Here is a 25,476-nt window from a genome sequence, read left to right on the forward strand (position 1 = left end):
GAAACAGATATATAATACAATGTATAACATATCTTTGCTAGTCATCAAAATATAGACCAATGTGATGATTTGTCAAATTTATATTTTTTTTAAATTTTTTTATTGTCTTTTTTTTTGCTTGATGTCTTTTCTTTTCATAAAAATCATCAATAAAAGAATTTTCTTAAAACTTTGATGGATTAACAAGAGTTTCTTCGCAATTATCATCTTCGTATTTCCTTATCTTTTACGTTTTTAAAATATTAGAAGGCTTTTTAATTTCAGTTATGGAAGCATAATGGTTGATTGAGTTTGTTATAAGTCATAACTTATGTCTTGACATACAAAGAATAGTAATGTCTAGCTTGGTCTAAATAAGTTACTTAGGATTATTTTTTTTTTGTTGGAATAATTTTCGTGGATTAATGAAAATTTACATGTTTGTTGATATCTAATTTCATGGTTTTTCCCAAGAAGGCATACAAGCATATAAAAAACTTGTTACTCGTTGAACATTTGATTTCATTGTTGACCTGTACCCATGAAATCCATTAAAATCCATGAAAATTGGTATCCAACAAATAATAATGAATCCACAGTAAGTTATTTCTTAGGTAATCTTTTAGATAAGATTAAAGAAAATTAAAAATTTCACTAAAAGTTTTTATGACAAGGGAGATAACTCAAGTTACAAAATTATTCATTTTCTTAAAAAACGTTTCCATTGATTCTTCTACAATTCAATGGTGTATAATTCTTTTTTTTCAGTAATGTAAATATCATCTGGAATGATCAGATGTTTGGAGTCTTTGGTTTTTATCCTTCAACAAAGGGTAAACTTTTTTGCCCCATGATACCCATTTTTCTTTCCATATAAGACTTCAATAGCTCATAATAGGTGATTCACCAAAATTTAAGCAGATTCTAGATTTCTTTTCTATCGATTTCAGACCCAAATAATAACAATGCAAAGATAAAGAAAAAGTCTCAGTCAGCCTTTTCCCACCATTTTTGAAATATACAAATCTTGTAAAGGAGCTCCATAACGTTTGAATATTGTTTAGCTTAGTTTGTTCTTCCGACATACAGTTTCAATTTTTAATACATTCTAGAATTTCTTAATTTCACCTCAGCACAAACTTAAGCAATTGATAAAATCCTTTTACTTTGATATTTGTTCCATGCTCCATATATAACAAATTTCATTTTTAAAAATAATGCATGCAAAAAGCATGGAACACAAGTTTCAAATGTAATAGACCTATTGTTTTGTTTTACAGAGCACCATCTAGGGATTAATGGAATGCCTAATTACTGTCACCTTAATATGATAAGAAATTTACAAACTATTGTGTCTGTAAAAGAATTTCAAATTCAAAATTTTACAAAACAACATGAATTGATGTGTTCACTTTCCAGTTTTTGTGAGGTTGACCAATGAAATTTCAGCTTACAGGAATTTTGTTTTCAACTGTCCTTGGAGTTGGGTAGTTTTTTCTATTTTACTTTTTACACACAACATAAGAATTATAGTATACTGTATTAAACAAGAATTGCTTAAGTAACTAGTGACTGCTGAGGTGAGTTTCACATTTAAATTGTTCAAGTTTACATCAGTACAAAAAGCATAATAGAAGAATTGCAAACTTGTATGTAATACAAAATCATCGCAATAATCTTCAATGAATTTTTAATCCATCGCGTAACAATTTCATGTCACCAAATTAGAATCTTCCTCGATGTCTTCTTTCGCTCCGTATTTATCATACATATATCTTAAATGTGTCAATAACGAATCAATTCCTATTTTATGTTTTGCTGAAACTGGATACACAGGCAAATTAATGGCTAAAGTCAATTCCCTCAAATTATCTTTTGCTCCTGGAAGGTCTATCTTATTACCAATCACAGCATGAGGTCTGTCTGATAGTCCTGGTTTATACTGATCAAGTTCATATTTCAGATCATTTAACTGTGTCCATGGTTCACTCACTGATAAATCAATAACATACAATAAACAGGCACATCTTTCGATATGGCGCAAAAATGAAATTCCAAGTCCACGGTTTTTGTGCGCATCTTTAATCAAACCTGGGATATCTGCAACTGTAGATGAAAAAATGTATGTGCAACATTATATCAGATGTATTAGTTTTAATTAAAAACACATATAAATAGTGAAACTTCTAAAACATTCATTATAACCCGAATAGGCCAGATATTTATTAAACGTTGGAAAAGCAACTATGTGATAATATTCAAATATTCGTTGATGAGTTGTTCATCTAATAATTTAAAAAATAAACTTCTAAAGGTGGTTTTTTTGTGTGTTTCACATGAAATTTGATATGAATTTTGTGTTACCAATATTTCATAAAGGGCATGCTAAGAGTGAAATTGACTGCTGATAGGGAAAACCTATAACCAAAAACCCAATCTTTGACTAGCAGAAATCAATGATTATCATTTTAAAAAACCTGATAGCATTACCTGTTTTAGTGGAAGTTTGTTTGCTTACATAATCAATTTGTTAAAACTACATGTTTAGATGTCTTTTTGATGTGTGATGTTTCCATTTCACTTTTGTTATTTTGGCCATAAAATGTCATATAGATTTTAATTTGATTTTTTTCTACAGCACAATTGTTCCAGTATTCTCATTGTCTAACATGATTACTATAACATATCATTAAAGCTTGGTATGCTGGGTGTCTTAAAATAGTTAAAAATAATCACCTGCTATTTGTATGTAATCATCATAACCAACCATACCAATATGTGGATTCATTGTAGTAAATGGAATTGGTGAAACTTTTGGTTTAGCTCTAGAAATAGCCCTCAGAAGTGTTGACTTTCCTGCATTTGGAAAGCCAATCTGAAAAAAAAAATTAAAGGTTATAAAATTTTAAACAGCATATGCATCACATTATCATTTAGTCAAGTAGAAATGTTCCACTTTGAAATCAAATTTTCTGACTTGTTTGTCCAGAAATAGATGAAAAACAAATATTTGCCAAAAAAAACCTGCAAAACAGACAAATCAATGTTCATCAAATAATCATTTAGGTTTTGTTCTTTTTTTCGTTTTAAACAATAATAATAATAATTTCAAGCCTATTTTTGGCAAATTTAAGTGATGAAAAACTGATTGAAAATGAATGACCAGCTGTCAAAAGCCTGTCATGTGTTGCATATTTTTAAACTCTATTTTGAGCTTAACTAGGCATGTATGTCCTCTTTTACATTTCATATACTAATAAAGAAAAATGGCTTTATCTGCTGCACAGATATTTCTATTTATCTGTATGTTAGACACTGTGGATTCATTTATTTTTAGTGGGTATCAAGTTTCATGGATTATAGAAAACATGCATTTTCATGGATGTTTGATTTCATGGTTTTGCCAAAGTCTGCATATAACCTTATTAAAAAAATTGTGATTCTTTGATCACACATAATTCCATGGTTCACCATTTCCAACAAAATCCAACTAATAATATTGAATCCACAGTGTACACAGTTTCAAAAAAATCTGTCTAATCAATTTTATTACCAGTCCTGCATTAGCCATTATCCTTAGTTCAAGCATCAACTGTCTACTCTCTCCTTCAGCACCTAGTTCAGCTTTAGCTGGTGCTGTGTTTGTGTCTGTCAGGAAAAACCTGTTGCCCCGCCCACCAGATCCACCCCTTGCAGCAATATAATAATCATGTTCTTCATCGAGACTAGTCAACATTTTTCCTTCTTCATTCCTGACTATTGTACCTTGAGGAACCTTTTGAAAGTAAGAAGAAAAAAAGAACAATCGTACACTTTAGAAATTTTAATTTAGAAAAATCAATATTATAACAGATATTACTTTTCATATTTTTTATTTAATATTGCATAGACCTTCATCTGAATGTGCAAGGCTTCATCTGAACGTGCAAGGCTTTAATTTGACATACTTTAAACAGAATGACAACTGAAAAGTTGTGAAATGCAAATCAATGTGAACGTAATTAATGTATACTTGATGGTACGAGGTACACACTTAATTATTTCAAATTAAATAAAGGCAACAGTTGTATACCGCTGTTCAAAACTCATAAATCCATGGACAAAAAACAAAATCGGCGTAACAAACTAAAACCGAGGGAAACGCATTAAATATTAGAGGACAACAATGACACAACACTAAAATGTAACACACACAGAAACAGACCAAGCATCAGACAAAATTCCACATTTTGTTTGTGACATCAAGAGAAAATGACAGAAGCATCGGTTTCAGACATTTTCAAGCAGTTTGTTTATCTTTTCAATCTGAAGTTACAAACGCCATAGTAGATTATTAAAAGTCTAACTTCACAAGGAATCCTCACAGACAAGTCACATAATGCCAAAGGACAAACTTCAATTTAATCTATAATTTAAAACATATATTTGTAGGGTACTATAGAAACGGTTTTTAAACATCAACCTAAACTATCGGTTAACCGGTTAATCGGTTTAACAATTATCTGAGTAAAAGGTTAGTCAAAACTGTTCGATTTGACAACACTAGTGTAAACACATTGTCAAATTACCTTAACATATAAATGTTCAGCATTTTTTCCATGGCAATTCCTGGACCTTCCTTTTACACCAGTGTTACCATTTATAACTGTTAGTAGATGGTTAAGGGACCTTACATCCTTGGATGCTGCATAAAAATATATAAATCAATGTAATGCAATGACTTATTATTTGGCTTACCTGACCAACTTCTATTTTATACCAAATCTATGAAATTATTATACATAAAAAAAATTACAGTGTGTTCTTATATTGTGCTGTAACACCACTGTCCCAGGTTAAGGAAAGTTGTGTAAAACCCAACACATTCTTTCTGTGCCTATCCAAAGTCATGTGCATGAAATTACGTTGTTATTGTTGGTTTATGTCTGTCATATTTTTTCACAACTATTTTGTTATAAATTAGGCTGTTAGTTCTCTTGTTTGATCCAGGCCTTTCACAGCTGACTTTACAATATGAGTTTTTTTACTGTGGAAGAGTCAATTATATAATTGCTTTCAATTTTTGCTTGTTTCTGAATCCTATTTATCTTTCCTGAAGTATTACCAACAATATTAAGTATACCATTTGAAGATTGTCGACCATCATTGATATGTGGTAATTTTTTTAGGTTTGTCTCCCCAGAGATTGTATTCTTATTTAACTTAAATGCATCGCCATTACCCGTTTTTGAATGAGCGTTGTTATATATATTTAATATTCCTATTTCATATCTGAATTATATATCATATTTTTTTATCTGAATAAAATATTGTTTAAACTATAACTGCTTTCATCTTCCTCATTTGAATTCTGGTGGATAGTCTCATTTACAATCATACCACATCTCCTTATTTTTATATAGGTTACTAAGGTTATTCCCTATTTATACATTGCTTCATTCCTGTGACTGTTTCAGTAAGTGGGTCTAGTATAGAATCGAAGTTGGAATCATTAATGCTTCCATGAAATGAAGGTCAATGCTCCAATGAAGCATAGAAAAAAGATCAGTATTGTTTTGTTTACGTAAATAGTATAATTGAATTTTGTCACATTGATCTGTGTAATGTATGTAATGAGAACAACATGGCCTACCTTTGAGAACAACATGACCTACCTTTGAGAACAACATGGCCTACCTTTGAGAACGACATGGCCTACCTTTGAGAACAACATGGCCTACCTTTGAGAACAACATGACCTACCTTTGAGAACAACATGGCCTACCTTTGAGAACAACATGACCTACCTTTGAGAACAACATGACCTACCTTTGAGAACAACATGGCCTACCTTTGAGAACAACATGACCTACCTTTGAGAACAACATGGCCTACCTTTGAGAACAACATGACCTACCTTTGAGAACAAAATGACCTACCTTTGAGAACAACATGGCCTACCTTTGAGAACAACATGACCTACCTTGGAAAAAAACATGACCTACCTTTGAGAACAACATGGCCTACCTTTGAGAACAACATGACCTACCTTTGAGAACAACATGACCTACCTTTGAGAACAACATGACATACCTTTGAGAACAACATGACCTACCTTTGAAAACAAAATGACCTACCTTTGAGAACAATATGGCCTACCTTTGAGAACAACATGACCTACCTTTGAGAACAACATGGCCTACCTTTGAGAACAACATGACCTACCTTTGAGAACAACATGACCTACCTTTGAGAACAAAATGACCTACCTTTGAGAACAACATGACCTACCTTTGAGAACAACATGACATACCTTTGAGAACAACATGACCTACCTTTGAGAACAAAATGACCTACCTTTGAGAACAACATGGCCTACCTTTGAGAACAACATGACCTACCTTTGAGAACAACATGGCCTACCTTTGAGAACAACATGACCTACCTTTGAGAACAACATGGCCTACCTTTGAGAACAACATGGCCTACCTTTGAGAACAACATGACCTACCTTGGAAAAAAACATGACCTACCTTTGAAAACAACATGGCCTACCTTTGAGAACAACATGACCTACCTTTGAGAACAACATGACCTACCTTTGAGAACAACATGACATACCTTTGAGAACAACATGACCTACCTTTGAGAACAAAATGACCTACCTTTGAGAACAACATGGCCTACCTTTGAGAACAACATGACCTACCTTTGAGAACAACATGGCCTACCTTTGAGAACAACATGACCTACCTTTGAGAACAACATGACTTACCTTTGAGAACAAAATGACCTACCTTTGAGAACAACATGACCTACCTTTGAGAACAACATGACATACCTTTGAGAACAACATGACCTACCTTTGAGAACAAAATGACCTACCTTTGAGAACAACATGGCCTACCTTTGAGAACAACATGACCTACCTTTGAGAACAACATGGCCTACCTTTGAGAACAACATGACCTACCTTTGAGAACAACATGGCCTACCTTTGAGAACAACATGGCCTACCTTTGAGAACAACATGACCTACCTTGGAAAAAAACATGACCTACCTTTGAGAACAACATGGCCTACCTTTGAGAACAACATGACCTACCTTTGAGAACAACATGACCTACCTTTGAGAACAACATGACATACCTTTGAGAACAACATGACCTACCTTTGAGAACAAAATGACCTACCTTTGAGAACAACATGGCCTACCTTTGAGAACAACATGACCTACCTTTGAGAACAACATGGCCTACCTTTGAGAACAACATGACCTACCTTTGAGAACAACATGACCTACCTTTGAGAACAAAATGACCTACCTTTGAGAACAACATGACCTACCTTTGAGAACAACATGACCTACCTTTGAGAACAACATGACCTACCTTTGAGAACAACATGGCCTACCTTTGAGAACAACATGACCTACCTTTGAGAACAACATGGCCTACCTTTGAGAACAACATGACCTACCTTTGAGAACAACATGGCCTACCTTTGAGAACAACATGGCCTACCTTTGAGAACAACATGGCCTACCTTTGAGAACAACATGACCTACCTTTGAGAACAACATGCCCTACCTTTGAGAACAACATGGCCTACCTTTGAGAACAACATGACCTACCTTTGAGAACAACATGACCTACCCTTGAGAACAACATGGCCTACCTTTGAGAACAACATGACCTACCTTTGAGAACAACATGACCTACCTTTGAGAACAACATGGCCTACCTTTGAGAACATCATGACCTACCTTTGAGAACAAAATGGCCTACCTTTGAGAACAACATGGCCTACCTTTGAGAACAACATGGCCTACCTTTGAGAACAACATGGCCTCCTTTGAGAACAACATGGCCTACCTTTGAGAACAACATGACCTACCTTTGAGAACAACATGACCTACCTTTGAGAACAACATGGCCTACCTTTGAGAACAACATGACCTACCTTTGAGAACAACATGGCCTACCTTTGAGAACAACATGACCTACCTTTGAGAACAACATGACCTACCTTTGAGAACAACATGGCCTACCTTTGAGAACAACATGACCTACCTTTGAGAACAACATGGCCTCCATTGCCCCCATCTCCTCCGTCAGGACCACAGAATTCTTTATTTTTTTGACTAGTGAAACACATAACTCCATTGCCTCCTGCTCCACCTGTCACTTTCACTTTTTTGAAATCCACAAAAAATGTTTTCTGAAAAAGTAAAAAATAGACAGAATGATACAAAATAAGCAAATTATGATGAGCTTCTTTTAAGCCAGGTCTTATAAAAAGCTATAAAAATCTACTATCACATTTCTTGTCATATGAGAGATTAAATTATATATATATACAAAATGTTATATAACTCTGAAATCTAAGAAATCACAAGAACTAGTTACAATAAATCTTTACTTTAGATGTTTTTGCTGATGGGTAATTAAAGATCAGTATCCTTTTTTATTCAAATATGGGGGTCTGGATGTGGGATACTCATTTTTATATTTTTTTAAGACTATAATTTGCTCAATTCTTTTTTTGTTCATTTTTGTCTATTCTTAATTTTTTGTCCATCATTCTCTATTTTATCCTTTTTTAACACATCATTGTTATCTATTCTTTAATTTTTCATATTATTCTCTATTCTTTATATATTTCAGCACCCCATTATTCTCTAAAATATTCTTTATTTCTTTCCCATTATTCTCTATAATATTCTTTATTTCTTTCCCATTATTCTCTAAAATATTCTTTATTTCTTTCCCATTATTCTCTAAAATATTCTTTATTTCTTTCCCATTATTCTCTAAAATATTCTTTATTTCTTTCCCATTATTGATTAATTCTCTAAAATATTCTTTATTTCTTTCCCATTATTCTCTAAAATATTCTTTATTTCTTTCCCATTATTCTCTAAAATATTCTTTATTTCTTTCCCATTATTCTCTAAAATATTCTTTATTTCTTTCCAATTATTCTCTAAAACATTCTTTATTTCTTTCCCATTATTCTCTAAAATATTCTTAATTTCTTTCCCATTATTCTCTAGAATATTCTTTATTTCTTTCCCATTATTCTCTAAAATATTCTTTATTTCTTTCCCATTATTCTCTAAAATATTCTTTATTTCTTTCCCATTATTCTCTAAAATATTCTTTATTTCTTTCCCATTATTCTATGTTCTGTAAACCTCTTTCCAGACCCTCATATTCAAACTGGTATTTTTTTTAATTATTGTTTGAATGATCAAATAAAAGAAGACATTGATATCTAATCTTAGTGAATCAAAGAAAAATCATACTACACCCTTACTCTGTTGATTTTAGACTTAGCCTTGTGAGGTTTCAATGGTTGAGCAGTTGACATCAGCCGAGCCATATCTCTTTTAAAAAACATAGCAATTTTGCTGTATGTCATCAAATATCCTGCATTTGCCATTTTCTTCTTATCTTGAATTGTCAACACTGTGAGCTCTGAAATAAAAACATAACTATTTTATATATTGTTTGTATAGATTTCATAACACTATTCTAATATGACATTGTAGCTTTGAAAACAAAGACATGTGTTGTTATTCCAATAAAACATGGGCTGCATATGATTGGCTTCAGAATTGAAATTTCAAAGCTGGAGATCAAAATGAACATTTGTGTTTTTGTTGCCCACGAAGAAATTAATCAAATAAGATTATGAAACCAGTCTTGAAGTAAGTTTACATGTATCTGTTCAATTTTTATAGTGAAACCGTTGATTTTACATTGTTGTATGTAAATAAGGAAATCAACAGTTAAAGACCCCCTGAATGGTGGCTAAGGTAAATAATTCAAACTCAAATTACGTCAAATTGAAACTCAACTATTCAATTGACCTATAAATGATTTTCATGAACAAGACATTTCTTATTTGCAAATTTTGAAAGACAATTATATATCACATTGTTTAATAATTTAAGAGGTTGGACATATTTTAAATCAAAATACCTCTGTATTAGAAGTGTTAGATTTTGTTTTAAACCAAGATCAATACACAAGATTACGATTTTGGTATTATGAACTGCAACATCGTTAAGACCTTGGGTTATATGTGTGGAAACATGTCAAAGGCCATTACCATTCTAAGATATTTGCATTATGAGATCATTTTTTTTCATGAAAAATTGGAAAGTTCATGTATGCATGCAACAAATCTATCAATCCAGATTTAGGAAAACTCACCATGTGTTGTGATAAAAATGATTAAAAATTGAATTGCAAATTTTAGGATGGCATCATCAAAATTTTGTTTGATATCATTAATCTTAAAAGGAAACATCAAGGACGTATAACTAACATATATACGTCCTTGGAAACATGCATACAAGTAAAGACAGTAATTCATTTTATATGTCACAATATATAAAGATATACATAATGACATATGTCATCAAGGATTAGTATAGTCAATTATATACTGTCATGACTGTAAAATTGAGAATGGAAATGGGGAATGTGTCAAAGAGACAACAACCAGACCATATTAAAAACAACAGCAGATGGTCACCAACAGGTCTTCAATGTAGCGAGAAATTCCCGCACCTCAAGGCGTCCTTCAGCTGGCCCCTAAACAAATACATACTAGTTAATTCAGTGATAATGAACGCCTTACTAATTTCCAAATTGTACACAAGAAACTCAAATTAAAAAAATACAAGACTAACAAAGGCCAGAGGCTCCTGACTTGGGACAGGCGCAAAAATGCGACTGGGTTAAACATGTTTATGAGATCTCAACCCTCCCCCTATACCTCTAGCCAATATGTAGAAAAGTAAATGCATAACAATACTATATATATATAATAGATATTTCAGCTGATCTGTAACAATTCCATCTTCATGCCTTATATATCATGTACTGTATTACAACGCTAGATTAAAACTGACGAGAAAGGTACCACCCAGTCACCAAAAGCTTGAATATTGTTGTGCCGCCCAAGTAGTTGAGTGGTCGAGGGAAGAAGGAAAACTTCCAAAACCTTGGAAACTAGCAAATGTAAAATTTATAAGGAAAATGGGAAAGTCAACATATAATAACCCTTCTTCATATCATCCAATTAGTCTCACAAGTATACTGGGTAAAGTTATGGAAAGAGTAGTAACATCTAGACTAGAAGGTTATATAGAGACCAATTCCATATTGGATCCAGAACAAGAAGGGTTTCGTCACTATCGCTCTACTGAAAATGACTTGTTAAGTTTAACTCAAAACATCTTTAATGCCTTTAATAACAACGAATTTATATTAGCAGTCTTTATTGATCTTGAAAAAGCATACGACAGTGTTTGGAGGGAAGGACTTCTCACAAAACTTTATGATAATGGTGTTAAAGGTAACATCTGGAATTGGATCAACAATTTTTTAAAGGAAAGACAAGAAAGGTGTGTGATTAACAACCATAAAGGAAGCTGGTTTGAAACCAAAATAGGTCTCCCACAAGGATCAGTTATAGCTCCACTTCTTTTTAATATCTTTATCAAAGACATTTTTGCTAACCTATCATGTAAAAAGTGTAAATTTGCTGATGATGGTACTGTATGGATAAATGGAAAGAACTTGAATGACATGGAGAAACTGGTACAAAAGGATCTTAACATAATCCAGGATTGGACCAAAAAATGGAGAATTAATTTGAGTATTGAAAAAACAGAATATTGTATATTTTCAAGGAATGGTCTAATAAAGAAAATGAATTTACAACTAGAAGGTAAATTGCTTAAATATAACTGTAATCCAAAAATATTAGGAGTAACGTTAGATGAAAAACTATCATTTCTCAAACACATCGAAAATGTGGAACAAAAGGCACATAAAGCAATTAGCCTTCTTAGAATGATCAAAGGAGTTGCAAAAGTCTCTACAAAAATTCTACTTCAAATTTACCAAAGTATTGTCCTTTCCACCTTAGAATATGCATGTAGTGTTTGGCAGACCTGTGAAACCAATATAACAGACAAACTGAACAAAATTCAACGAAAGGGATTAGCTATATGCCTTAATGTTACCCCAACATCAAGTGTAGAGACTTTGGAAGTAGTTTCTGGAATCCTACCAATACATCTGCGTAGAGAAGAAATTGCAACTCGTACACTTGCAAAAATCAACTCATATGATATCTCCATTCCAATAAAACAAATCCTGGATGATTGGAAAACAATTGACATCCCTGAAAAGTATGTATCTCCAGTGGGAAAAATGATTCTTCAGGCAGAAGACATGAAGGTATGTACAGGTGTTGATGTAAATGGTATAGAAGCAGAATTTCAGTTTAATGGGTTACAAAGATATAAATCTCCTCCAGATTATTGGAAAAACCTTGGAAATTCCAAATCAAGATCAACAGACCAAAAAAATGTTGGAAAACACATAATAATGGAAAAACTAAGTCATCTTCCAGCAAATTCATGTATAGCATTTACTGATGGGTCCTGTCTTGGTAGTCCTGGCCCTGTAGGAGCAGGTGCTGTCATTTTTCCATCAAATAATCAACCACAAATTGAAATTAGTAAAGCTGTATCCAAGAAAGGATCAATACTACTCGGAGAACTGATCGCCATTAAACTTGTTGTTGACCACTTTTTAATATCAGAAAACAGACAAAACACAGACTCAATTACACTTTTTTCAGATAGTCAGACCTCCATTGGAATTTTTACTTTAAACTGGAAATCAGAAAATTACATCAAAGTCATAAGAGAAATTAAGAAAAAACATGAAAGTATTAAAGATGAATGGAATTCCATTAAATTTTGAATGGACACCTGGTCATGCTGATATCCAAGGAAATGACATTGCTGATTCACTGGCCAAAAAAGGAGCTAAAGAAGCTGAAAAAATTGAAGAACCATCAGAAGTAACCAGGCAGGATATAAAACGTGCAGCAAGAGAAAGTGTTTTAAGAAAATGGCAGAACCAATGGGAATCAAGTCAACGTGGCAGAAATTATTATAACTATCATCAAAAAGTTTGTCAAAAAATACAAAAAGATTTACCATCCAAATGGTCGTTTTCAATTATTACTAGTTTGAGAACAGGTTATTGTGATCTAAATGATTACAAATCCAAAATCATACCATCAACAGACAAAAATTGTTCCTGTGGAGAGCCAGAAACTGTAGAACACTACCTTTTACATTGTTCTAACTATGAGGAGGCTAGAGAGAGGATGAGAACATCTATTTACTTTATAACAGGAAATATACATATGGATTTAGACACCTTACTAGGAATCGATGAAGAAGACATTAATAGAGACAATCGAAATGAGATATTGTGCCATCTGGAAAATTATTTAACGGAGTCTGGTAGATTCAAAAACACTATACAGTAAAAAAACACTATAATTCTAAATCAAAATTAAGTCAAAATTTTTTAAGCAGCAGCCACCATTTCAATTAATTACATGAGTGAACATTACATATGTGAAGAAACTACAAAAGAGGAAACGTACACAAGTGTTTACAGTGTCATTTGGGACACTTACTAAAGACTAAAGACTAAATAGCGTGTTGGATACAGAGCAGGTGATTTGGTGTCATGAGTTTGAATTCCCACTAGGGAATAACAAAAAAGTTGCGAAAGCAAATTTACAGATCTAACATTGTTGGGCTGATGTTTAGACGAATTATATAAATACTAATTATAATCCTTGATTTCATTAAAATTAGTCTGTCTACTATTTTTTAGCTGATTATTTTATCGTATACTGATATTGAGAATAACCTTATAGCATAACATCTTCTTCAAATACCCAGATCATGCTTCATTAACAACTGCTTACCATTTAAAATAATGCTTTCTGATAGAAGTGGTACAAGTTGTACAACAATCATGAAATGAACACTTTACCTGTTTATAAAAAAAAATACGTTTTATTGTTATTTTGTATAATAAACCATGTAGGGGTCTCCTGATTGATATTTGATAAGAATTAACAATGATTGATACTAAAGACATAAGAAGAATTAGAAGAATTTTTTTTTATCAAAAATATTTACTGCAGAATAGTGCTGTCATACGATGAGGTCAAAGGTAACGATCAACAGAGCAACAACATGGTCGTCAAAAAGGGAGACGAGATTTTGATGAAATCTATGTTGGAGGATGACCCCAACTCCAATGAATCTGTTGTCACAGAAAAACCCAGATGGGGACCTCAGCATGCTGGTGCCAAGGAATTGGCTGGTCAATATACAATGGGTAAAGTATTGAACCAGATTTAGCTGTTAAATTTATGCTTATGCAACTCCTCACGTACGGTATCACAGGCACTTGTTTCTACAAGTGCCTGTGTACGGTATTCAGGATGCTTGTTGATTTTACGACCTTTTCTGCACTGCAAACTTTCAGCATACTTGGGAATAATATATATCTATGTTGTTCCCATATCATAGTAGACCCAGGATATATGATAAAAAGTTTCTATTGTGTCACTATAGCTAGTAAGGGGGTCTCATTGGGGGGGTTCCAATCCCGGATCCTGCTTACTGTTTTGTCAGATTCCTGTATCCCCCTTACACTATGTAGGTAAGCAATTTTTTTATCATTTCCTAGGTCCTGCTAGACCTCATTTCCCGTTTTCACAACACAATAATATGACTTTCACGTGTCACGCATACAAAAAATCGGCAATCCCACGTCAAGCTAAGACCCCAATGAGACCCACTAGTAACTTGAAACACTGGATTCAAACATCTCTAATTACACAATTTAGGCTGTTGTTACTTGTGAAAAGCATAGGCGGATCCATGGAAAAAATTGTTGATTTTATAGTGAATCACTGAAGTGTGACTGAAGCAGGGCCCCCTTAGGTCAGTCATTCCCCCCTCTTAGTGACCTTACAAAAAGTTCTGGATCTGCCACTGAAAAGTATTAAAAATCTATATGTTCATATTTCTTTTATGAATCTTTGTGGTAATTATCATATGCACAAATTTGCAAAAAGTTGTTTGCTGTATCCATTGTTACAAACTGTTGTAAATTAAACAATTGTTTGGGCTGCAGACTGAGTTTGTTCCTTCCCTCTAGGTACTCCATTTACCTGTTCCCCATGGCAATTGTAAATCCCCATTTAAACTGATTGGTATTTGTCATGACACTCACCAAATGTAGGAAATAAAGTCAGTAATATTGGTAACTTGGACCAGAATTTCACCAAATGAAAAAATCTTTTATTTATTATGTTATTTCTCAGTCTACACATTTGTAAACATTCATGACATTGTTGTTTTATAACCATATATATACCAACATGCAAATACAATTTATTTAAGGCTTACTTATTTTATCAATTTTAAAATGTATATTTGCAGGGAAAAGAATACAAGAGACCATATGCCTTTTTACTGCAATAGGACTTATTATATGGAATTTCACAAACCTAGCTAGATATTTCCAACCAGAAAATTGGTACTTTATACTTGTCTCAGCTAGTAAGTATGCTGGTTAATGCTTGAAATTTGAAAACATATATAAACAATTTAACATGATAAAATTTTATACAGATTCCACTACTGCATCAAGTATCTTATATGTTATCTTCTATTCCATGTATTAAACCAGTTACATTGGAATACCACAAACATTATATATATATATATTGACATCATAATTGGATCAGATGCAATGAAGAATTGAAATAAAGTTTTCCTACAGTTTCTTACCAAAAAAATCAACTATTTATTAAAAAAAACACATATTTATGCTAAAATCATTTTGGAAATTCATAATGACATATATATATATACATAGATTGTCATTATTAACAAAATTGAAGTCTCAGAATTGAAGAAAAGTTGATTGTCTCAAACAAATAGCTACCAATAGCTCAAATGATCTGTACATTCACACAAATTCAAATGCTGCAGGATAACATGGATAAAGAAAAATCAAATCATAAGCTTTATACTTGAACATCAAATTAACCATGGCAGGGATCTTTTCAATTTGTTTTCACTGTCATAGCAACCTTTTTTGTTCAGTCCAGAATTTGGTGTTTATATCGAAAATAAAGTAATCTTTTATGCATATATGAAACTTCCAAAAGATTTGAGTTGGTCATAAATAGATATAGGAAGATGTAGTATGAGTGCCAATGAGACAACTCTCCATCCAAGTAACAATTTATGAAAGTATACCATTATAGATCAAGGTATGGCCTTCAACACAGAGCTTTCGCTCACACCGAACAGCAACTGAGCAAGCTATAAAGCCAGTTTACCTGATCATTGTGATTGGCTGTATATATGATTCAGACCTGTAGATTGCTTTTAATGGTTAAATGTATGCTGGCTTGCTGTATTATTGGTCAATACTGAACATCTATAATTCTTGAGCACATGCCAGAAGGAATAAGGGTAGCAAAAAGTCATATGTGCGGATAATTTGCCACTCTTGATTGATATATATATATAACAGTATTTAATGGATTACTCACATAATGGACCCACAAGTGTTGCCAATCATAAGAATATAATATGTAAATTAAATAAAATTGAGAATGGAAATGGGGAATGTGTCAAAGAGACAACAACCCGACCGTAGAAAAAAAATAAAAAAAAAAATAAAAATTGTTCACATCTGTAGATTTTAATGTTGTTGTGCCTTTCATAGTTGAATTTTTGTGTTTATGATATACATGTTATGAACATCGTTTGTTAATAAAATGTTTCTGTTCAGTTTTAGGTATACTGACTGCAGATTTCTTTAGTGGACTGGTCCACTGGGGAGCTGACACTTGGGGATCAGTGGAATTGCCTATCTTGGGAAAGGTAATAATTAATTAATCACAGAGTTATTAATGCCTTTGTGGGAGGTCATGTTATGTTTTTTTCTTCAAAGTACACTTCTCATGTGATAGATTTTGTATATTTATGGTCAAGTCCTGCTACAAATTTGAAATTTATCAATATAAATATTGTTAAAACAAAACACAATCACCAAACGATAACTAATTTTAAGTACATGGTTCTTTTTTGGTGATAAACATGTCGGTTTCTTTATAATTTTATCATTTTTCTCTGATCGAACTGCTATCCTGGGGATGCTAATTTTGTATCAAGCAGAGTGTTCACTCTCCTTCTCATATAACCTCCTTGGTTAAACAAATGAGATTTCGAAATGGTCCTATATAAATTCATCATAGATACCAGGATTGAAATTTTGTATTTGCGGTAGATGCGCATTTGTCTACAAAAGACAAAAGTTCATTTTCAGAATACCTAACAATACTCAGCTGTTCAACCAAGATGGTGGCAATTGCTAACAGAACAAAATGCATTTTTAAAAAGATCTGATAATATTACATAGTTGATTCAAGGATTGACAAAAAAGATTAGGAATTTGAAAATTAAATCTTATTGTTATAGCCAAGACTAAAATAGTAGAGGATGGGAAAATAAATGATTGTAATTATGAATGTACTTGTTGGCATTTAATTTGACCAACACAAAAAAAAGAATGAAAGAAGATTGAATCACATGTTTATGATAAAAGAATAATCAACTAACAAGGCAAGGTCTAAATCAGTTAGGAATTTAAGACATAAGTTGTTATAGACAAGACTAAATTAGATTAAAATGGGTAAAAATGTATTTTGGGGTAAAGGCATGTCATGCACCCATTAAAAATTTCTTTTATTTTTTATGTACATGAAAAAAACTAACTGCTTTTATTATATTGTAACTGATTTTTCATTGATACAATATACATTTGTAACTTTATCTGTATTTTTAGGGTTTTATACGACCATTCAGAGAACACCATATAGACCCAACCTCTATAACTAGACATGATTTTATAGAGACCAATGGTGATAATTTTGCTGTTATAGTCCCATTTTTAGCTCAAATGACATACAAGTTTTGGACACTGTCACCTGAACAGATAGCAGCCACTTATAATTGGGAATGTTATGTATTTTTTATTGCAGTATTTGTTAGTTTGACTAATCAGGTAGGCATAACCAATGCTTAAACAAAATAATATGCACATTTCTTGGTCAAAATGTTTGCTTGAATATTTAAGCATTATGAAAAAACTTAGATGCTTGTTATAACAGTAATGCAAATATAAGTGATAAATTAAATATGCACTCTAAAATATTTTAATACTGATAAAAAAAAATATCTTTATTAATTTAGTGATTAATTTTCTCTGTATTTTAACATTGCATCTTGGGAACTTAATTTGCCAAGTCTCAGTTCCTGTAGTATATTTCATCAGAACTGCTAACTTCCCAGATATCTTATTACTTAGAGGTATTGATCAGAATCTTGAAATCCTCAATTTTTTAAACTGATAACAGTACATATACCTCGAAACATACATTAAAACAAGTTATAATGGCATTTATATACTTAGGGCTATTCCAGAAAAAAATGTATGGGGGGTTGGAAGGCACATTGTATTAATAATACATGGGTGATGGGTATCAGAGCAACTTTTCACACTATAATGCACTATAATTCTCAATTACAATTGTCTGGGTGGCGGGTGCTGACAAAACTGCCTTCCAACCACCCCCCCCCCCCCCCCATACATTTTTTTCTGGAATATCCCTTACTAATATTCAAAACAATAGTTTATGTAATTTTAAAAAGTTAAAACACTTTTATAAAATATATAACATGTAGAAGAGATTCATGAGGTCTTCATGTGCTGAAAATCCCAAATGAAGATTTTGAATAGTTGGTAGGTACTGTTTCATGACATTCATTTTTCCAAATTGTTCATATTTTATCACATATATGGCATAATGCATATACATTACATCAATTGGACATTGTAAAATGGCAGAAAAAAATTTGAACCTGAACTGTGATGAGCTCTTGTTTTAAAATACTAATGTTTTGTATAGGCAAACCCTGAAACCTAGAATGATACTCCATTATTGTAGCTTATCTGACATGTAAAGAAAGAGGGGTTTAATATATTACATTCCGTTTGAAGTATTGTTCTGACTAAATGCAGCATACACTTAAACTTCATTTAGAATGAAAATGAATAACTTAAGTTTCATCGAAAAAAATAAGGGATATATTGCAGGAACAGTTCTAATTCTATATTCTATTAGTTATGTTTGATCTGCAACAAAGACTAAAATCAACAGAAATACAAGGCTGTTTGCTAGTATAGCATCTTCTTTATAAGTTTTATTCATTGATAACCATAACATAATAAAACAAAAATTTGAAGAAAAATTTAATTTTAATTTTTATTTATATTCTTTCTTTTTCAGTTTCACAAATGGTCTCATACTTACTTTGGACTTCCAAAGTGGATTACTATGTTGCAAGACTATCATATTATCTTACCAAAGAAGCATCATCGGATCCACCATGTTTCTCCTCACGAGACATATTTCTGTATAACGACAGGATGGCTTAATTATCCACTAGAGAAAATCAGGTTCTGGACTACACTAGAAAGCTTAATAGAGAGCTCAACAGGAAACAAGCCTAGAGCAGATGATTTCAAATGGGCATCCAAAACCCATTGAGGAAAAGATAACTTAGAATGAAATTGGATAAAAGCACAGAATGTTTAGAAGAAAAACCTTATGTTGAGAAAATTTCCTGTTTTAGAAGATTTTTCTTTGCACCTGATGTTACAACGGGAATTGTGCAAAATATTTTGATACTATTAAATTGATGTGTTGAAACAGGGAGTTTTCTTTACAGAGTGTGTAGACTTATATCTCAAACATTGGGCATTATTACAACATTTAACTTGAAGATCAAATTCAATGCAGAATCGATATGAGTAAAACAAATTAACTTTAGGCCTTTATTGCAAGTAGGGTTCAAAAACATGTAAAAACATTGTTTTTTTTACCTTTTTAATGACTTAAAATATACTTTTTTTGAGAAATCTAACTGAACATGTTGTTCATATTGTATTTTTAACTATAAGTCACAAGATGTTATATCAAAGTTAAAAAGATGAAGATCTTTTTGATGCCTCTTCAGGGATTTATAACTTATTTTCAAAGACCTCTTTCCATTGGAAGACATTCATCAAGACATTTAATACTAAATTGATACATTATGGATGCTTGAACAAAATCAGCTTTTTATTCATCTTCTTGCATGAAACTTCTACTGTTTTAAATGTTTTACTTCTGTCTTGCAATACAAATTAAGAGGGTCTGGTTGGGGTTTACAGAATAAAAAATAAGGGGCCTCAAAAGTAAAGAATAGAGAAAAATAAGGTAAAAAAGTGATGCTAATATATGGAAAATGTAGAAAAATGGGCCAAATGTAAAGAATGGAAAATAATGGGCAGAAATATAAAAAAAAAGAGAAAAATCATCTCTAAAAATTAAAAAATTAAAAATTCAGAACCCCTTACTAGACCCTCTATTAACAGTTATTGACCAGAACAAATGAGAATGATCGTATTCAATGTATGTTGTGTTGTGAATCCTGCCAATTGTTCATTTCATTGTTATTTAGCTCTCTTGTTATGAAGAAGTTTGTTATTTTGTACATCTTATAGTTTTTATAATGGATACATGTACGTGAATGTAAGTCTTGTAACGTTTTTATAATGGATACATGTACATGTATGTAAGTCTGGTAACATTTTTTATTATGGATACATGCATGACATGTACATGTATGTAAGTCTGGTAATGCTATCTATGCTTTAAGTGTAAATCGAAGTTAAATGTGAAACATAAAAGTTTTATATTTGGAAGATGTATTTTATACTTAACATATTATATAATTTTGATGTACATGTATTTATTTGCAGTAGAGTTTTCAAATTGGAAGTGAGGATATATATATAAGTGCAAAAACTAATTTATAATTGTGTACGAAAGTTTGCACCTGTTAATAATTACCCACATTTATTCTGATTTTTTCTTACAAAAGGGATTCTTCTAGTATTTATTGTTTGCAAATTTGATATCAGGTCATTGTTGATACTTTGATATGTACTTTTTATAATCAGTTTCACCTAGTAATACAACAATTATAGTAAAAACTGATTTGACATTGGACTTCAGTGTAGACACATGTATGTACTTTTTCTAATCAGTTCGACCTAGTAATATGACCTTGTAAAAACTGATTTGACCTTGGACTTTAGTGTAGATATGGGAAAATAAAATACTCACTCTTTTCATGAACGATACGTACAATGATGACTAGTAATAATTTTAATTTGCTGTGTTCATGTACTTTAAACTTTTAACATGTTTAAAAATATAAAAAAAAATATAATTTTCTCATAGAGATTTAAAAAAAACAAAACTTTCAAAAAGTGATAATATAAATATTTGTGATATATGACTTGCAAAAAAACGAAATGAAACTTAAAAAGTTTGGTTTTTTTTCATTTAGACATTCTTAACTGTTGAGGGTTATGGTAAAGCTGTTATCCGGTTAAACATAGATCTGAGATAATTTTATACCAATGTGTTAATTACAGTTTTCACATTCATTTATTTGTTTATGTGTATGAAAACTCATATATATCTGTTAAAATCACAATTTTGATTAGGGACAAAGAATGAACTAAATAAGGTCATTTTAATACTCTTATATTGTCATTTGTATTGAGTCAGTTGATTGGTGCAGATTGAAACATTTGGTAGGAAATGTCACATTTTTTTTTAGAAATACTGAAATACTGTTTAAACATGGATTTTTTTCTCATAATTTAAAACTTCATACAATTTCTTAAAATCAACATAAAATTTTCTGAGAGCAGACGGGGCTGAGACTGAAAAATTAATTTTATCTGACCAATAAAAGATCATTGCTCTTTATGTTTTGTAAGAGTATTTTAGGAATTAATGTAGAAGTAAATGTATGTTAGTGTGAATAAATTTATTGAATTATTTCCGAATCAATTGCAAATATTTAAAAAAAAATATATATAAATCAGACATTAGTAGTAAGGCATCTCCTTGATTTCAAAATTGTTTGAGGGAACTTTTTTTTTACTCCCTCCCCCCTCCCCCTAATACCCAAAAAAACTAAGGATAAATTGATTAAATTGATGTTGTCTCAAAGATTTGTGTATTCATTGATATGTTATTTTAATTTATGTATGACCAATTTTATGTTCTCATCTATCTTACATATGAAGTTTATTTACACATTACACTTTATTTTATTGAGTTATATGAGCATTAAATAGATCATTTCACAAGACCATAGAAAATTGGTTTAGCTTTAGAATTATGCACAATTTCCTTGTTGACTTATTCTTTTTAGAAAAATTCGTTAACTAACTAATTCCTTATACATGTATTCTGTTTGTAACATGTGCTTTTTGGATGCAGGGGTTGGAAAAGTATTTCAAAGTTCCTTAGAAATTTGCAATTTATAGTGTACTTGACAGTATACTTCTCTTCAATGTTGGTTTAGAATACCTTTCCTTGTCAAATGTCTTGTGAAGTGCCTAAATTATTTTTATAGGAAGTACAGTGTATGAATGTTTTAGTAACAATAAAAATAAGTGTGTTTGATCTATATTTGTTTATGTGCTACATATTGTAAGATATTGTTTGCTTACTTGAAACATGTGTTAACATCACAGATGAAACTGTAAATCTATATGCAAATCAATTAAAGAAGATCTCAACACCGTTTTTGTTGGTCCCGAACATGCATGTAATATTTTCCAGTGGACAATAAGCAATCAACAATTTGTCTATTTCTTTTGGTAAAGATAAAAAAAAAATAGAAGATTAAGTGAAAATCATTACAGTTATAAATTGTTGAATTGTTAAACTTGATTTTGCTTATAAAGCACTGATGGTGTAAAATTTGTAAAAATCCAAACATTTAAGTCAAACACTTTCTTGATTAGAAATGTTTCAACTGGTACATAAAATTGCTTTATCAAAATTTTGATAATATATCTAACAGTATTTCATTGGGCTAAAACTAATTTTATGAGTGAACATGAAGAAATGTATTTTGATGGGGAATATTCAGTTTATTATTTATGTAATTGTACACAGATGCTTTAAGGAATTGTTAAATTTGGCAGATTTTTGTTGTTCTAGCTATGCTGGTTTCAATTTGCTATTTCAGAAACTAAATTTCTATGGGTAATATGATTAATCTTGAAATTTTGGTGTACAAACAATGTTTTTTTTTACCTATGATGTTACATTAGATAATTCCTAAACCAATCAAAACATTTTGGTGTTCTTTTCACCCACAGTGCATTAGATTCTGAAATGACCAATTGCTCAAACACATTCTGTACTTTGTTTCAAATCCTTTGGTCTCACATGAAAAAATATTTTTCTGTATCATTCGAATTCCATGCCCATCTTTTACGTGATCAGTACTTGTGTATTATGTATTTTAATATAGATTTACTTTTATCATTTACTTTAGTATTCATATTCTAGTTTTATACATTTTTAATCGATAAGGCACTATCCTTCATGTAGAGGCTTGTACTTGATTGGCTAATGAATAATATTATCAGGGGAAATAACTCAGTAAGTTATATTGCCTGTTTGCTTTACTGATTTACATATGTAAGAGAAATTATCATAAAGTTATTTCAAAGCTTTTCGATATTGTACACTTCTACAACACAAACTTATTTGACACAACTTCAATATGTATAGTATTACTTAATTAACACATCTAAAATACATATATTGAACACATCAACAATATATTTAACACCCACTTCAAGAGCCAATTATGTTTTGAAAATAATGATATGTATGTGGCACAACTGTAGAAAATATAATCTAAAGAAAATTCTATTGTGTGAAATGGTCTCTAGCAGTATGTTTAGAAAACTGTCTTGAGTATGAAAATACCTATTTGAGAAATGATTTTCTGTAATCTTATCTCCCCTGTTTATTGTATCTTTTCACTAATTGTTATCTCCCCTGCATAGTTGCATTTAGATATCATCTTTTGTTTTAAGTTATTTATTTGAGTTTATTTTATTGTGATTTAAAAAGATCAGTATTAACATAATTTCAACTTTGACCATAATTTTTGATAGCATGAATATACAAAAGATGAAGATTAAATATTTATTCTTATGAATATTCTGTTAATTAATTCAATATATTGATAATTTACGCAGTTCAAGATAAAACAATCATACTTTCAAACCGGCATTATGTTGTTTTCTAAGAATTCTCAATGTACTCTCGAGGTATTTTTTTAGAAAACATGATAGCACACACTAAAATAAGCATTAAAAAGTATTTAAAAAAAATAGAAAATGTTTTTTTTGGTGTATTGTTAAAAAAAAATCTAAATTGTCAGTAATATAGACATGTTCATGTAATATTCTTTAGTAACTCATAAATCTGTCCTGTAAGATTTCTTATTTCTGTAAAATTTTCATCCTTTGTGCCTAATAAAATTGTACTAAACAATATGTGTTCTTTATTATGATCAAATTTGAGTACTCCTCAAAGAGACGAACAAATTTTTCACCCAGTGGCTCTTTTCACAAAAAACATAGGCTGATCCAGGTGGGGGTCGGCCCCCCCCCCCCCCTTTCCTGGGAAAAATTGGTTGATTGTATAGGGAATCACTGAAGCATGACTGTAGAGGGCCCCCCTTAGGTCAGTCAGCGGGGCCCTCCCCTTAGGAAAAGTTCTGGATCTGCCACTGAAATATCATGTAAGTAAAAATAAATAATGGTCATTTCATTATAAACTTGCGATCAATTTTAATCATAAGATTTTTTTGTGAAAATAGAAGCAGAGCAAGTGTCTGTGAGCAATCTTTAAGGTCCAAGAACGTTTTTTTACGCCTGTTTACAAGACGTATTATGGTATACAGTTGTCTGTCTGTCCACTCTCGTCAGCATGTCAGGATATAGCTTATGTTGCAGCTATTTTCAAGACATTTCAGCCTGCTCCATCATGACTGTCAATAATATATAACAAGCTACTAAAAAGCAGTGTTCTCCCCAGGATTTTTGGATAGCACCAGGGTAACGCGTGACGAAATGAATTTTACAATATTTTGTGTCGCGTTGCGTCGCTTATTTTTTTTCTTGTTGGTTTTTGTCATTACCTTTTTGCCTTTGTTTTGTTTACTGTGGTACTGTGTTGTATGGACTTTGGGTCAGAACATTATTGGTAGAAAAAGTAAATCAATAAAACAGTTTGTATACTTTAATATCTTTGAAAAAGAAAAGAAAGCACAATTAGTCTTTAAACTAAAGTCACTTCTTATTTTTGGATCAAGCCATTTTGTCCCAATACTTGTAGTTACACTACACATTCCCCATGTTAGATTTGACCATAACAATGAACTTTGAACAACATTAATTTTTGTTACAGAACCCTCAGTAAATTGAAAACTACTTTCCATTCTTTTTAACAACAGTTTTATTTATTTTCTTATGCATCTTAGTTATTATTTTTAAAATTTAAGTTTATAAATACTTTATTTCAATTGTATTAGTATTTATAAACTCACATTCCTATTAAGTTTAGGCACAATCAGCTTTTTTTAACCCTGTCCAA

The 25,476-nt window shown here is 31.5% G+C and overlaps 2 protein-coding genes across 4 annotated transcripts; one reads left to right on the forward strand and one right to left on the reverse strand.

The window, feature by feature from the left end:
- Nucleotides 1-16: 16 nt before the first annotated feature.
- On the reverse strand, nucleotides 17-14,069 carry LOC134721248 (mitochondrial ribosome-associated GTPase 2-like). Of its 3 annotated transcripts, none has more exons than XM_063584082.1 (7): nucleotides 13,994-14,069; nucleotides 9,277-9,437; nucleotides 8,031-8,178; nucleotides 4,548-4,663; nucleotides 3,533-3,754; nucleotides 2,716-2,854; nucleotides 17-2,085 (listed from the first exon to the last, which is right to left on the reverse strand). In XM_063584082.1, exons 1-7 carry the CDS (start codon nucleotides 14,010-14,012, stop codon nucleotides 1,691-1,693), a joined length of 1,200 nt encoding a protein of 399 aa, XP_063440152.1. In that variant the 5' UTR covers nucleotides 14,013-14,069; the 3' UTR covers nucleotides 17-1,690. The 3 variants fall into 3 exon arrangements, with proteins under 3 accessions (XP_063440152.1, XP_063440151.1, XP_063440153.1); XM_063584081.1 differs by lacking the exon at nucleotides 13,994-14,069 and adding an exon at nucleotides 13,777-13,844 and having other exon boundaries at nucleotides 18-2,085; XM_063584083.1 differs by lacking the exon at nucleotides 13,994-14,069 and adding an exon at nucleotides 13,719-13,816 and having other exon boundaries at nucleotides 19-2,085.
- On the forward strand, nucleotides 14,020-24,372 carry LOC134721249 (plasmanylethanolamine desaturase 1-like). Its single transcript, XM_063584084.1, has 5 exons — nucleotides 14,020-14,195; nucleotides 15,308-15,427; nucleotides 16,674-16,765; nucleotides 17,730-17,948; nucleotides 19,234-24,372. The coding sequence occupies exons 1-5, from the start codon at nucleotides 14,051-14,053 to the stop codon at nucleotides 19,492-19,494; spliced, it is 837 nt and encodes a 278-aa protein (XP_063440154.1). The 5' UTR covers nucleotides 14,020-14,050; the 3' UTR covers nucleotides 19,495-24,372.
- The last annotated feature ends 1,104 nt before the right edge of the window (nucleotides 24,373-25,476 follow it).

The sequence above is a fragment of the Mytilus trossulus genome, chromosome 6, assembly GCF_036588685.1.
Source record: "Mytilus trossulus isolate FHL-02 chromosome 6, PNRI_Mtr1.1.1.hap1, whole genome shotgun sequence".
NCBI lineage: Eukaryota > Metazoa > Mollusca > Bivalvia > Mytilida > Mytilidae > Mytilus > Mytilus trossulus.

What these genes read in the sequence shown, in the direction of transcription:
- LOC134721248 (XM_063584081.1), bottom strand. Translation starts at nt 13,828, where the DNA reads ATGATTGTTGTACAACTTGTACCACTTCTATCAGAAAGCATTATTTTA. An exon ending in AGAAAGCATTATTTTAAATG is followed by an intron (nt 9,438 to 13,776) that starts GTAAGCAGTTGT and finishes TTTTTATTTCAG; the next exon opens with AGCTCACAGTGTTGACAATT. An exon ending in TGATTACATACAAATAGCAG is followed by an intron (nt 2,086 to 2,715) that starts GTGATTATTTTT and finishes TTTCATCTACAG; the next exon opens with TTGCAGATATCCCAGGTTTG.
- LOC134721249 (XM_063584084.1), top strand. Translation starts at nt 14,051, where the DNA reads ATGGTCGTCAAAAAGGGAGACGAGATTTTGATGAAATCTATGTTGGAG. An exon ending in GGCTGGTCAATATACAATGG is followed by an intron (nt 14,196 to 15,307) that starts GTAAAGTATTGA and finishes GTATATTTGCAG; the next exon opens with GGAAAAGAATACAAGAGACC. An exon ending in TTGTTAGTTTGACTAATCAG is followed by an intron (nt 17,949 to 19,233) that starts GTAGGCATAACC and finishes TTTCTTTTTCAG; the next exon opens with TTTCACAAATGGTCTCATAC.